Source organism: Cebidichthys violaceus, unplaced genomic scaffold (assembly GCF_023349555.1).
Source record: "Cebidichthys violaceus isolate CVI_PGR_0920_01 unplaced genomic scaffold, fCebVio1.0.p SCAF_8, whole genome shotgun sequence".
In the NCBI taxonomy this organism is placed as follows: Eukaryota; Metazoa; Chordata; class Actinopteri; order Perciformes; family Stichaeidae; genus Cebidichthys; species Cebidichthys violaceus.
Window position 1 is genome coordinate 5,629,682 of NW_027176964.1, and position 14,010 is coordinate 5,643,691.

The 14,010-nt window shown below is 41.0% G+C and overlaps 1 protein-coding gene across 2 annotated transcripts; it reads left to right on the forward strand.

The window, feature by feature from the left end:
- Positions 1 to 5,305: 5,305 nt before the first annotated feature.
- Positions 5,306 to 13,832, forward strand: LOC137866200 (nucleolar protein 9). 2 transcript variants are annotated; one of them, XM_068701944.1, is made up of 12 exons: positions 5,306 to 5,365; positions 6,178 to 6,467; positions 6,963 to 7,199; positions 7,322 to 7,525; positions 8,773 to 8,880; positions 10,554 to 10,695; positions 10,793 to 10,985; positions 11,082 to 11,222; positions 11,413 to 11,532; positions 11,733 to 11,945; positions 13,155 to 13,260; positions 13,434 to 13,832. In XM_068701944.1, exons 2-12 carry the CDS (start codon positions 6,257 to 6,259, stop codon positions 13,586 to 13,588), a joined length of 1,830 nt encoding a protein of 609 aa, XP_068558045.1. In that variant the 5' UTR covers positions 5,306 to 5,365; positions 6,178 to 6,256; the 3' UTR covers positions 13,589 to 13,832. The 2 variants fall into 2 exon arrangements, with proteins under 2 accessions (XP_068558045.1, XP_068558044.1); XM_068701943.1 differs by having other exon boundaries at positions 10,793 to 11,222.
- The last annotated feature ends 178 nt before the right edge of the window (positions 13,833 to 14,010 follow it).

Consider the following 14,010-nt stretch of genomic DNA (forward strand, 5'->3'; position numbering starts at 1 on the left):
TAAACCAAAACCACAGTTTCAATGATAGGCAAGGTTGAACCTCCTCTTTAGGAAATCCCCATGAGCCAGTGTTGTCAGGGTCACAAAAATATTACAGGACATTCAACTTCTCCTGCACACTTTCTGTTCTCCTTTATCGCTCTGTTTACAGAGACACGCCCCATCCTAAGTTTAAACCATCTGATCACAAGCTCAAAAAAGGCAAATTTAAGATAGAAAAAGAATCAAATGCTAATAATATGGCCAGGGCATGTATTTGGTAATGCATTGTTTAGTTCTGTACAAAGCATCTCAGCAAAAGCACTGATGAAATTTTCAATTCCAAGGTAATTTGTTTCATTCTAGTGCCAGCAACCAATGACGGCAGACCTTTGTGGTTTGGCAGAAGACCTCAATGAAGTCATACAGTAAGTGGTGATGATTACCAGTGAAAGCTGAAGATAGCAGTATTTTTCTCTTTGCCATCAGGACTCTGAACTCAAGTAATTACAAGTATTGGAAAAACGGAAATGTTGTGACAGGGGCGCTGGATGGTCACCAAAGTAGGCAGAATGTAACCTCAAGGGACTTTGAATACCTGTTAAACACACACAATCTGGCCTGGGTCAGGGTTGGGGGAGAATCCTTTGGGCAGGATAAGTAGGGCGGCATAAAACAAAATACAGCGGAAAACACATTGTAGATATTAAAGCAATGACAAGGACACCACTTAAATAATTTGTGTGCCACGGCCCAGGTGTACTTGTATTGAATAGCCAATATACAAGGATTTTTAGACTGTAAGAATGTAAAAAAATTTCAGACACAGATTTATGTTTTCTAATAGTCATTTCCATTTGATATTGATGTAATTAGTCATTGCCTAAGAGTAGTCGTCAGATTTTAAATTATATTGTAATTGGCTTTTTTTTTTACAATGGCTCTTTTTACATGTCATAACAGGAAAAGCACAGGTGTGATTAATCACATTAATCATAGCCCAATACCTTTCAGGTGTGCCACTTCCAGGCATTGTGTGGTGTGTATCATCTCATCTCTCATCTCATCTTCAACCGCTTATCGGGTCGCGGGGGCAACAGCTCCAGCAGGGGACCCCAAACTTCCCTTTCCCGAGCCACATCAGCCAGCTCTGACTGGGGGATCCCGAGGCTCTCCCAGGCCAGTTTGGAGATATAGTCCCTTCACCTGGTCCTGGGCCTCCCTCGGGGTCTCCTCCCAGCTGGTCGTGCCTGGAACACCTCCCTAGGGAGGCGCCCAGGTGGCATCCTTACCAGATGCCCGAACCACCTCAACTGGCTCCTTTCCAAGCAATGTATGTGTATCATCATTAATGTTATTAGTCACACCTGTGCTTTTCCTGCTAAAACGTCTGCAATCAAATTTTGAACAAAACCTTTCGGAAGGAAAAAAGAGTAATAAGATAACATTGAGGAATGTATTAATACATTTTCTCAAGTATTACTTGTAAACAAAAAAAAAGCATAGAGAATACATTACATTTTGTCATTTTGTATTTTGAAAAATGCAAACCATTTACCAGTCTTATTGTTCATCTTGTTGGCTTGACAGCGGTGTGATAAATGACACGGACAATATCTGTGGGATCTGCAGAGCAGTGGGCGTGAGAGGAAACATAAAGGTGACCTGGGTTCGCTGAGTATTTGAGCATAACAGATGGGATTGGGTCCTGGCTCTCACACTGTACGGGAAAGCAGCAGACCACAGGAAACTTGTGGGAGAAATACGTAGCAGGATTGTGGAGAAATGTGTTTTTTATGTTATATACATTTTTTACTGAAAATCAATTGCTTTTGTTCATTGTGTGGACAACGTATGAGCGCCACTGTTCTGCAAACATACAAGATTGCAACTGTGTCAAGGAGCGTCAGTGAGAATATTTTTGGTATGCGCTGTATTGACACGTCTCTGTTAAATAATAACCAAGTTCCTCTGACCTTTTCTGAACTTATGAGGATCAAAAAGGCTCACAGAGCCAAAACACACACTCAATGAAACACTGCCAAACATAAGAAAATAGCCAGATGAAAAAATCTTCTGCCGTTGAAGACAACGCAAATTGAATTTCCATATGGTATTTAAGGAATAGTTTGGCATTTTGCTAAATGCAAATGCCTTCTTGACAAGATTTACATGAGAAGATCAAATCTTTCAGCAAAAAACAAAACAACAATAAATATGGTTCCCAACTCTAACTATTGAAACAACAGAAGGCAAAGCATGTTTCCATTTTGGTTATGACTAATGTAACCTCTCACCCTGATGATATCATGCAGCCAAACCAGAGACCGATAAAGAGAGAAGACAATGTGCACTGAAAAACCAACCTATTATAATTTCTAAAGAATTGTTCACTCCTAAGAATGAGTGAAGTATTTTCCATTAGAAATTGTTACTGTTGCTCTCATTCCTGTCATTACAATGGTGTGATGAAATGTGTCTGTGTGACTCTTAATTAATTGCTGTTTTCATTCACAGTTTGCTGTGCAGGGGCTGATTCACGCGCTGCAGTTGCTCCGGAGATGAACACAAACAGACAAAGCCGACAGGAGCTCTGCTGTTGAACAAATGATTTATCTGTTGCTGTTGCCTCTCTGCTCTAAGGTGCACTGCTCTCACCATTACAAAAAAAAAATCCAGAGCATGTAATGTTCACTTTCTCTTTTGTGTAGGCTATTAAAGGAAAAGCTGGGGGGTATTTAGTTCAAATTTCAGACAGGAAATGTGTCCCTTTATGAAAACTGTTGAATAATTTACAAAGAGTGGACTAAAATTGAATCATTTATGATCACTTTCCCTAGTTTTTCTAATCCCACAAGCCTTTTGCTCTCTCCATTTACATTGTCTGTGCAAAGCCTTATGACTTTCTTACTTCTATTGAGTTGTAGCTACATTTAAGCAATCCTCACTTCAACTGTCAAACAACACTAAGAGTCGACAGCCTTGTTAGCAGCTCTGCATTTTGGCCCAGCGTTGCCTTTAAGTTAAATGTTAACGTCATTATGCTAACACACTCAGACTGACAATGCTAACGGGATGACTGAATGCTAAGCAGGTATAGCAACGGTTACTAGGTTCACCATCTAAGTTTATGATATTAGCATGCTAACATTGGTAAGTTACCACTAAACCCAAAAGCAAAGGGGAGGCTGATGGAATCTCATAAGTTTGAAGTATTTAGTCACAAAGCATAGTAGGTATCTGGACACATCTTTTATTTTGATCTGGTTTTGTTAAGGTTATCATTACAAGTTATTACATTCATCCAGATGGGAGCGCGAATAGCTGTACCAAATTCAATGGCAATCTTATCAAATGGCAGTCTCATAGTTTTTGAGATATTTCAGTCTGAACCAAAGCCATGGAGCAACCGACCAGCTGACAGGCATTGCCAGAAAACTTTGAAATCTCTAAATCATCAACTTCCCTTTATCTCTGTCTTTTTAATCAGTGTAGATCTAATATATCACTTTTACCTGGATAGTGGCATTAGTGGACATTGTAAAAATGAAAAGTACATTCAGCATTTAAAATACTCTATTACTCTAATTCTATTTTTTTTAATGACATCATCTCAACTTTCCACACCTCTGATTCATTTAACTACATGCCCAAACATAGACTGTTGGCAAGGGTATGTCCCTTTTTCGAGGAAGTGTTTACAGTAGTGACATTATTTCACAAGTCAAAAGCAAGTCATAGGCCGAAGGATTTTGAGTCATAAGTGCTTGCCCTCTTGACCTAATTTCAGATGGTTTTAAGATGTAAATAACAACGGATCAGACACATACCATCATTTAAATTTGTATTTTTGTTTTTGTTCAAATTTGAGTTGATTATTTTTATTTATCTATATATATTGAGATGCTTTGATTTGGGGTCAAAATTGTGCAAGGAATTAAATTTAGATTGTATTTAAAACTACACACAACTATGTGCCCCTGACCTCATAAATAAAACCATCAGGTTGTGAAAACGTGAGGTGGAATACTGTACTCTGTTATGTGACAACATGCTCAACCAGAGACAAAAAAAGAGAGATGTTTTCAACAAAATCAATCTCATTCTATAATCCCTTTTTCCCTTGATACATCTCTGGCACTTTAATAAAATCCTTCCTTAATTATACAGTTATTTATAAGAAGGCTCAAAACAAGTGTTGATGACCTTCAAATAGGCCTACAAATTGAAAATTGGCTTTCTATTTTCTACTGCAAATAGAGCTGTAACCCACCAAGGTTTCCTCTGCTTTGTGCTTTGGTTAGGTCTTTCAAAAGCCCTCACAAAGTCACGAGTCACTGGTGTTAAAGTTGGATTACAGGACGTTTTTTTGAGTCTCATGCAGCCTTGGGCTCTAAGTCCACACATCTTACCTCATGTAGTTTTTGGGTTAGGGTTATGTCATTGGACCAGAAAAGTTACCATGCTGCCCTCTGGTGGTTACAACTAAAGCTCACTGCACTTAATGACTGACAATTAACTGACTGCACACAACCAACGATTCATTTTTGACATGCGGACAACAAATCATTTTGATTCTCTGTTGATTATTTAATCACATTGTGCATGTTTTAACACAAAACGGTTTGTACACAGAACGGTTTGTAATGGTAAGTAACAAATTTCAGATTTCTCTGAACTAGAAAACAAGAATTCATATCGGTGGTATCGACACTGTGGGGATTGATCCTTTTTATTGATTGACTGGAGGCAATATTGTACATCGGTGTTGATTTACGAAGCAAATAATCAGTTTGGAGAAAGAAAAAAAAAGTATTTAACGAAGATTCAAGATACAAGAAGCAGTTGAAACAGGATACAATCATGGATGTATCAGTAAAGCCGAAGCTAAAGCATTAATGCAGAGCAATATCATGACTGCCTGGCAAAAAGCATTGGGATGAATGAAACACAGGGCGTAATATTGATGAAATAGAGCAAAAAGTGGGAGGAATGATGACAATAGGAAGAAACAAACAGAGCAAACAATATTAAGATTCAGGTTAGGACACACAGGGTTAAATAAAACAACGCAATTAATGGAAACACATCCATCAGGTCTGTGAATGTGGCGTAGAAGAAGAAACAGTTGAACATGTTATCCATCACACAGAAGGATGAAACGCATAAAGAGAAGCTAAAGAATTAATTAAATACCATTGTTTTTGTTTTCTCCTAGTTCTTAGGGAATAGGCTCACACTCCAGTATAGTAAGTGGCGGTATTGCACCTTTAACGGTAGTCGCCACCAACCATTAAACAAGTCGAAGAAGAAAATGTTAAACGAATCATACGTCATCAATACGCGCCTGAACACGCAGTCTCTGGCAGGTCTTCACATCCCGCATGTGAGTTAAACTACATTGTGTTGCTTTCTACAAATTCAGTTCGTATCGATTCATGTTTTGCACTTATTACGCTTAATGTCTCATTTAAATTGCCTTCAACAATTTGCTAAAGACGTCCACTTGTTTCGAGCGAAATATCGAGCTAGTTTGTGTCATAGTCCTCTTGCAGGGAGTTTGCGTGGACGCCTTCTCAGCCGTCGTCTTGTATATGTAGAGGCTGCCTGAACAGAATATGTCAGTAATAAAGAATATGTCACAACTTATCGGCAACCACAATGACCTCGTAAAACACGCCTTATGACTGTCTGAACCGTAGACTGGACGGTGTTTTTCACCTGAAGAATAAAGTTAACATTTCAGGGTAGAGCTTTCAGTTCTATGATGCTTGATAGTTTAATGCGTCATATTTTAATGTATTTATATTTTGTACTTCAAATCTAAATAACTAGTAACATGTGTCTGTCAGGTAAATGTAGTACTACAATGTTTTCCTCTGTAGTAAAAGCCCAGTAAGTAATAGACTATGCAGCATTGTTAATTGCTTTGTGGGCATTTTGTATGGTATATCAGGGTATAATCAGTTCTAATATTCAAAATAATAAATATTTTTCATATTTCAACATCATATTAAATCCATAGCTGTTTGGGGCCCTTTTAGTTGGGGGCCCCAGGCCCAGGTTGCCTACTTCACACCAAAGTGCCGCGCCTGTTGTGATGCATTTCTGTGTTGTTGGAGCCTAACAGTGAAGTCTGGAGAATGTGGACTTGACCATCAAATCCTAACGATGACTGTGTGTTCTTCCCTGTTTTAGCCAGAAGATCAAACTGAGCATCCTCTCCAACAAGATCAAGTCATTCTTCTAGTAACCTGCATACTGTTAAGTCTGTGCTATGTTGGCGAAAACAGAGGAAAGGAAGCGACAGAAAGGCGAAGGAAAGAAGAGGAGACACCCTGGTGAAGATGGAGAAGGAGGAGAGAGGAAGAGGAAGGGAGGGGAAGAAGGAGGTGGTGGCAGGAAGCGCCTGGACGCCCTGAGTGTGGGCTATTTCCGCCGAGTTGGGGAAAGACTCAGCGAAGGTTTTGAAGAAAAGGAGGAGAGAGGTGAGAGGGAATATTTTTCTGGACATCTGAGCAAGTAGACACCTGGAAGTTGACAAAAGTTGGGAATGTGCATCAGAAAGACACATGACACTAGTACACCGTCGTATTAGAACAACAATTGGTGACTTTGAACTGCATTATGCAGTGAAAATAAAATGTTTAAGTAATGTTGGGTTATGAAAATAATGTAATAACCAGATTATTACAGTGCATGTAAACGCGTTCTCCAGTTAATTACCCCCGTAACCTGGTTACTTTAATACATATAAACACACTGTTGCATATTCATGACATCTTGTTGTCACATTGCCCACACATTGGTTTAATATCATTCTGCTTATTGCATAATTTTACCAGAAATACATCAAGCAGCTTAGGCTGCCTCCATTTGTCCAGTTTCGTTTTTTTTTATATTTCTCAATATTGTAGATGCTCCGTTGCTGCCTGCGTTTAATCTGTTGACTCTTGTTGCGTCTCTTTATATTTCTTCTGTAGAGATGTTTGTGGAGAATGTCCTCACAGAGGTTAAAGGCAAAGCGGTGGTCGTGGCGATGGACCAGACGGGAAGCATCACCCTGCAGCAGCTGCTCCCACTGTGCAGTCCTGACCAGGTGGCGGAGGTGCTGGCTGAACTGGGCGATCCAGCGGGCTCAGAGTTTAAGGGCGTTTCTTGCGACCGGTGCGGCGGCCACGTGGTGGAGAGCGCAGTCCGACAGATATCCAGGTGGACGGGTAAGTTTACATGCGGTCATCTCTGAGCAGTAGACTGCTCATCACTGTACGAAACACTTTGGAATGAATAAGGGAATAACAACTCGGCTTTGAGCGTCTCTCCGGTATCCATTCGTTTTTAGAATCATCACAAAAGGAGACAACAGAAGAAGACGACAAAAAGGAAAGCTGTGACTTGTTGGAGGCCCAGCTGTTGTCTTTGAGTCAGGTGGTGAGAGACAACATTGCAGAGTTCATCAAACATGTCCATGGCTCACATGTGGTCCGCACACTTCTACATGTGCTGGCAGGCTGTCTCGGACCAGCCCGCACTGAGTCTCGTCCAGGTACGCACACACAGGGGTTTTTAGACTCTATGGGCCCCGACTCCGACATTTGTCACTCCTACTGTAATTATTGTTTGTCTCACCTCTATTTGAGGGATAGTCACAGGAGAAATGTGTGTAATTGTGGAAGCAAGATACAGTAATCATCTTCTAGTTGAGTTTCGATCACTAGCACGCACCCGTCTGCTTCACCTCATGCAGTGTCCTCGCCTCACGTCTCTCCCATGCCTGAACACTGAGAAGAGTTTGAAAACCCCCCTGGTCTCATAAAGCTGTTGTTGTTGTTGAATGTCGGTGACCCTGCACTAGGGCTGCAACAACGAAACGATAAAATCGATTATTAAAAGCGTTGGCAACGAATTTCATTATCGATTCGTTGTGTCGCGTGATTTATTACGCCACTCAATAAATCACGGAGACGTTTGAGTATAAAAAAAAAAGTTGAGTTGACCGCGGAGCAGAGCGGAGGTAGAGGAAAGACCATCGGAGAAACCCGTAACGTTGTTCTGAAACACACTGCGGAGGCAGAGAAATCAGTACGACTTAAGTCATCCAAGGTGTGGGAGCATTTCACACTAAGTAAATCGAAAAAGTGTGTTAATTGCAAGATATGCAAAAGTGACATGGCATGGCACGGGAGCACCACGGTGATGATTCAGCACCTAAAACGTAAACATGTTGGAGTCCTTGATGAGGAGGAAGGGAGTTCAACAGCAGGTTAGTCACTACAGAATCCTACTGTTGTTCCGTTTTGAAGTGAGGAACGTAACGTCCCTCCAGTAGCTCTCCTGGTGCTGCTGTTTACAAGTTATCCAGCTTGACAAGTTAGCGTTAGCTCGATAATAACAGTAGTAAAGCAGGGGTGGAAAAGTTTGCAAGACTAAAGACACGTTTTTATTCACTCGCCTTTTCCCCGCCGATTCATCAATTAATCGACAGATTAATCGATTATTAAAATAATCGTTAGTTGCAGCCTTACCCTGCACTTCTAGTCGACCTTCTGAGTGACTGTTCACCCTAGAAAATAAGTGATTTTGTACTTTTGGTGTGGTATTCACCTCAGTCACTGCTTTTTTCTTCTTTTTTTTCAACAAGAAAAATAGGAAGAAACTCCATCTTTTGATCTTTTGACTTTGTCAGTGCTGGTTCTTTGAGAATCCGACCCAGTGTGTCAGGGCCTCTACACACAGAGGCTTGTGGCTTCGAGCTTGCATTCAAGTCGTCTTTTGTTGTTCTTTTTTTTCCAGGCACAAAAGAACGCAACATTGCTCCTCAGCTGACAGACTTTGAGATTCCCACGTCGTTTTGGTACGAGCTGAAAAGCCTGACGGAGACCTTGATGGACAACGTTAATCGTGAGTCATCGTTCATCAAACCCAAGCACATGAATCCTAATCCTACTTGTTGCCCGAGTAAAGAACACTTGCATTATGGTCAGCTTTTTCACGGAGGGAAAATCGCAGTATTGCGAAGCAAAGGATACTATCTGTATCTATTTCTGTTAACGTATTATGTTCTGTTATCTGGAATTAGGCAAGGCGTAAACAGGCTGCTGCTGTTTATAAACTGTTTATGGGTTTTTAAATAGTTAATTTATTACTTTGAATATTTAAAAAAAGAAAATACGTAAAGATCCATGGTAAAGAAGTATTTTGATGGATGTGGTAGAAAGGTAAAATTGAAGGGGAATAACAGTTGGTCTTACGAAACACTCAATGACTGACTTTTAAGGTTATTTTAGTTCTATTGTTTGTGTGCATTAAGGATTTTGAATAGTGGGTGAAGTATGCATGCCCCGTGACCTTTTTGAAAGGAAGTATTTCAAAAAAGAAATCTAGCAGACATCCCCAATTCAACACGGTCATTAATGCTGCCTACCTCTTCTTCTACTCTGCTGCCAGCGGTGGCATTTTTCTTGGAATCAGAAAAACATTGAAGCCCGTTAAATGCAAGAGAGGACTCTTAGTCTAAAAGGGGAAGTGCTCAAGGGCAGGTTTTTGTTCACCGGATTTTGTTTAGAATTCAAATGATAAATCCAACCTTGCCATTTTTTAATATCAAAACAAAATAGTCAATAAATAACCTCGGGGCAAGAGCACAGGCTGCAGAGAAACCTAAGCTTTTAACAGAGCTCTGCTGCTTTTTTTTAATATGATTTTAACACATGAAACAGAACACGGAGTGTCTGGATGACGGGAGAGAAAGCCCACATATGCCTTTGAAGTGATGGAGGCTGGCACAGTTCTGTTCTAATGAAAGATGGTGTGCTAGTATGAACAAGAGTTTTTTGCTTTTGCTTTGTAATAACAACTAAGGGAAGCCCTGCATATCTGCTTACAATGTATCATCGGTTCAGATAACGCACTATTCCACTACAGTGGGTGGCGGTAGCTAACAAACAAATAAGAGTAGTAATTAGCCCCACAAGGCACTGGCAGTGTTGAAGAAGACTGCAAGCTCACAAACTTTAGCTGTGTTCGAATCTACATACTCAACCACTCTGAACTGCATACTGCTTTTACCTTTACCACACTGAAGTAGTGTTAAATCTGCTCACACATTCTTCCTCTTAACTATACCTTAACTTCACATGCCATTAGGCCTATTTATTTTATCCAACTGATTCATTATTTAAACCGTCTGCCTCACAGACCGCCACTGGATAGTCTGAAGAGCAGAATTGCATTTTGGGGCGGTTGAGTACGTCCAGTAAGCCTGCGTCGTATATTCAGAAACTCTTGCTTATCTAGAATACATCTGGGTATTTATCACGTACACACAATCTGTATGCAGTTGGAACGCAGTACATACTCAATGTTATGTCCTTAGTATGAATACTATGTTAGTATGCGATTTCATAATATTCCGAAAATCGATTTTGCAATTGTTTTATTTTGAAGGAAATATAGCCTTAACAATAACGGATTTGGATCATGATATTTGAGTTTAAAAATATAACAACATATCAATAATACATAAAATAACCAAAGCATTTTTCCCTCTCCCATTGCGACTCTTTCCTCCCTAGTAAGTGTGACGGATGGTGTTCCCAGTGCAGTGTTCCAGACCATGTTGACTGTGTGCCACAGAAATCGGCCTAAACTCTGCAAACAGCTCCTCAAACGCACCACGGAGTACCTGACAAGTCGCAACGCCGCTCCAGGAGTGAGGTCGGAGACGACTCTTGCACTGTTTTCCCGTTTGTCCTGGAATGACTCGCCATGGCATGTTATGTAACCGCTGGTTTTGTTTTTGCACTCTTTTCAGTCCCCTTCTGGTCTTTCTCAAAGACCCGGCCTCCAGTCGCCTCATTGAGACGATCATACAGCTATCCCACAAGTCGCTTCTCCGGGACCTCTACAAGAACCACCTCAAGGGTCAGCTGGTGGACTTAGCCCTCCATTCCATCGCCAACTTCCCCATACAGAGGCTAACGGCAGCCTCAGCCAAATACAAACTGGTTGGTCATTATGTCGGCATGTCACTTGTTACAGGATTAAAGTCAGGATTTTGTGAATGGAAGGACGATTTTCTCTCTCTCCCTCTTTTTCCGCAGTTCCTGGGGTTGTTTGATGAGCTGATCCAAGGTATTGAGGCCATCTTGGCCGCAGGTCACATGGGTGTGATTGTACAACTGGCCGAGAGCTGTGCAGTAGGCGGAGAGAAACAGGAAGAGTTGATACAGTGCCTCCTCCGTGTAAGTGTCAAAGAGTGTCTGTAATTTAGGCGTTACGGTCCACATGGGTCTTAAATCAATATGACAATGAGCTGGTTTTATTTATCTCTCCCTCTTCATGACTGAAATCAAAAGTGCGTAACAACACAGTAAATCTACTTAACGTTTGATTTGTGGGTAATGGAAACCTTGTTGATGTGTTGCCTCCCAGGCGTTCCACTGTGCTGAGCCCGGCTCCCGACACGTCAGCTGCCTCCCTCTCTTCATGTCCCTGCTCACCTACGAGGTGTATTACCACTCTGACACAGCAGAGGGCAACACACAGACGGAGGTAAACAGACAGGAGTCGAATCAAATCTTTTGGGGCTGGATTTTAGTTCATGTCTTGATATTTCAGTTTCATATTTAGTGCAAAGCTGCACCATTCGACGGCCCTTTGAAAACTGGAACGCACCCTGGCAGCATATTTGATGTTGAATATATGTACCAGATACGGAAAGTTGCAGTTCTGGTGTTCTTGATCATTTCTAGGTACCGCTGTCCTCCATCTGTTACCACGGATCCCGGCTGGTCCAGGCGCTTGCCAAGTTCAAAGAGCGCTCACTCCTCCTCAGCAGCCTGCGCACTCTGACCCCTGCTGACCTCCTGACGCTGGCTTCTGACCCCTCGGGCAGCCACGTCCTCCAGGCCCTCATCACCACATCCAGCGACAAGGGGAGGGGCAAGATCCTCAAGAGACTGGAGGTAGGACTACAGGGGTATTACAAGAATATTATAGAATAGGAAGCTGGTTATTGATTTAGCAACATGATAATGTTTACATTTAGCTATTAGCAGTTTTAAATAGCACGACTGACATTTAGTCTGGTATAGCTTGTATAGCAATGAGCGGCAGTTGATTGGGTGATAACCCTTGTTATTGACAGAGGTTCAGGAGAGAATGGCCAGACTGGTTTGGAAGTTCACAAGGTTAATTTATTATCATTGTACAACATAACAGTTTTGCGCAACAAAATGGATGAATTTGGAAGTCTCACAGCCTGAGGAAAGAAGCTGCTCTGAAGTCCGGTGGTACCGAGGCTGATACTTTTGTATCTCTTGCCAGAAGGCAGCAGTGTGAACAGTCTGTGGCTGGGGTGGGCTTTGTTTTTTAGTATCCTTTGAGCTCTTCGCAGGCACCTCTTGTCATCAATATCATGGTAGACGGGTACCGATGATGTTCTTGGTTTTAATCACCCGCTGTAGAGCCCTCCCGTCCTGGACTGTCCACATTCATTGCCAGTTTGTAATGTTTCCAGTCAGGATGCTTTCTATTGCTCCTCTGTAAAAGTTTCTGATAGAAAAGCAACAGTGGCTCAAATAACCATGTGTTATGACAGAGGTATGCGGAAGAGAACCTCTGAGCGTACAACAACATGAAACAGATTGGCTACAACAGCAGAAGACCACACACCACTCCTGTCAGATAACAACGGAAAACAGAGGCTACAATTGGCACGGGCTCTCTAAAATTGTACAATAGAAGATTGGAAAAACATTCAGATGGTAGGGACAAAGTTTGAGATTAACAACATGAAACATGGCTCCATCCTGCCTTGTATCAACAGTTTGGGGTGGTGATGTTATGGTGTGGGTGATCTTTTCTTTGGGATCCTTGGTACCAATTGAGCATTGTTTAAACACCACAACGTACCCTAGTATTGTTACTGCCATAGATCTACACCAGATTAGTTTTCTGTTATGGTCAAGACTATGGACATCTGTTATTAACAAGAAACTACACCAAAACTATATAAAATCATAGTTTCAAAAGTTTTTATTTCATATTCTTGTATTTGACCTCTTGGTGTCAAAAGTACGAAGAAATAAACATTTCTGTTTACTTTTACTTTTCAGTTTGAACTGGAACATTGTCAGCACAGATCATCACTCTTTCTCCATTTGTCCTCCCAGGGCCAGTATGTTCCTATGGCCTCCTCCAGGTTGGGTAGTCGGGTGCTGGAAGCCATATGGAACAGTGCTTCAGTCAGTCACAGGCAAAGCATCGCACAGGAACTAGGTAATACAAATCATCCCACAGATCCTGACTTAACGGGGGGGGGGTGTGTGTTTATATTTATATATTATAATATAATTTTATATATATAATAATAAATCTAAAAAAAAATTAATTCAATTTTGCACATTGTTAAAATCCCTGTCAATGACTTCCATTCCCATCTCCTCTTCCAGTGCTGAGTGAAAGCCAGCTGAGGTCACATCAGTTTGCTCGCCATGTGTGGGCCAAATTTGCCCTCTCCCACTTCATCCACAGAAGAACCCACTGGCAGGAAATACAGAGCGGCGAGTCCAAAAAGCGGAAGCTCTTTAGTGACATTCTTGCATAAAAAATATATTTATATAATGTGTTTTTGCTGTGTAATTGGATAAAGAAAGAAATAAGAAAAATATATCTTATTTGTGTGCTATTTTGTTACCTCCTCATAAAGAACATGGATCCTCATTAGTATTAGAATACCATCAATCCATCACATCATTTTCGCTTTTCAAATAATCTCTGATGTAAATAATTGTAGGGACACAGGCAAAACGGTGTACAACTAATCCAAGTGATTAAAAGGTGCAAGCAGATGTTGTATTTTTCATTACTGTTTCTTGAAATTTGAGAGAAAGTGCAAAATGGGTGGTTTTGTGGCCCCAGAAAGTCCCCTGAAGTACATGCATATGGGCAGACAGAAAATACTTAAGTAAAAGTTATGTTACTTACATTTAAATATTCTCAAAAGTGCAATTACACAAAAGAACAACT

Excerpts from the sequence above, each read along its gene's own strand:
- LOC137866200 (XM_068701943.1), top strand. The coding sequence starts at position 6,257 with ATGTTGGCGAAAACAGAGGAAAGGAAGCGACAGAAAGGCGAAGGAAAG. Across the intron at positions 10,696-10,792 it reads AACGCCGCTCCAGGAGTGAG|TCCCCTTCTGGTCTTTCTCA; the intron begins GTCGGAGACGAC and ends CACTCTTTTCAG. Across the intron at positions 11,533-11,732 it reads AGGGCAACACACAGACGGAG|GTACCGCTGTCCTCCATCTG; the intron begins GTAAACAGACAG and ends GATCATTTCTAG.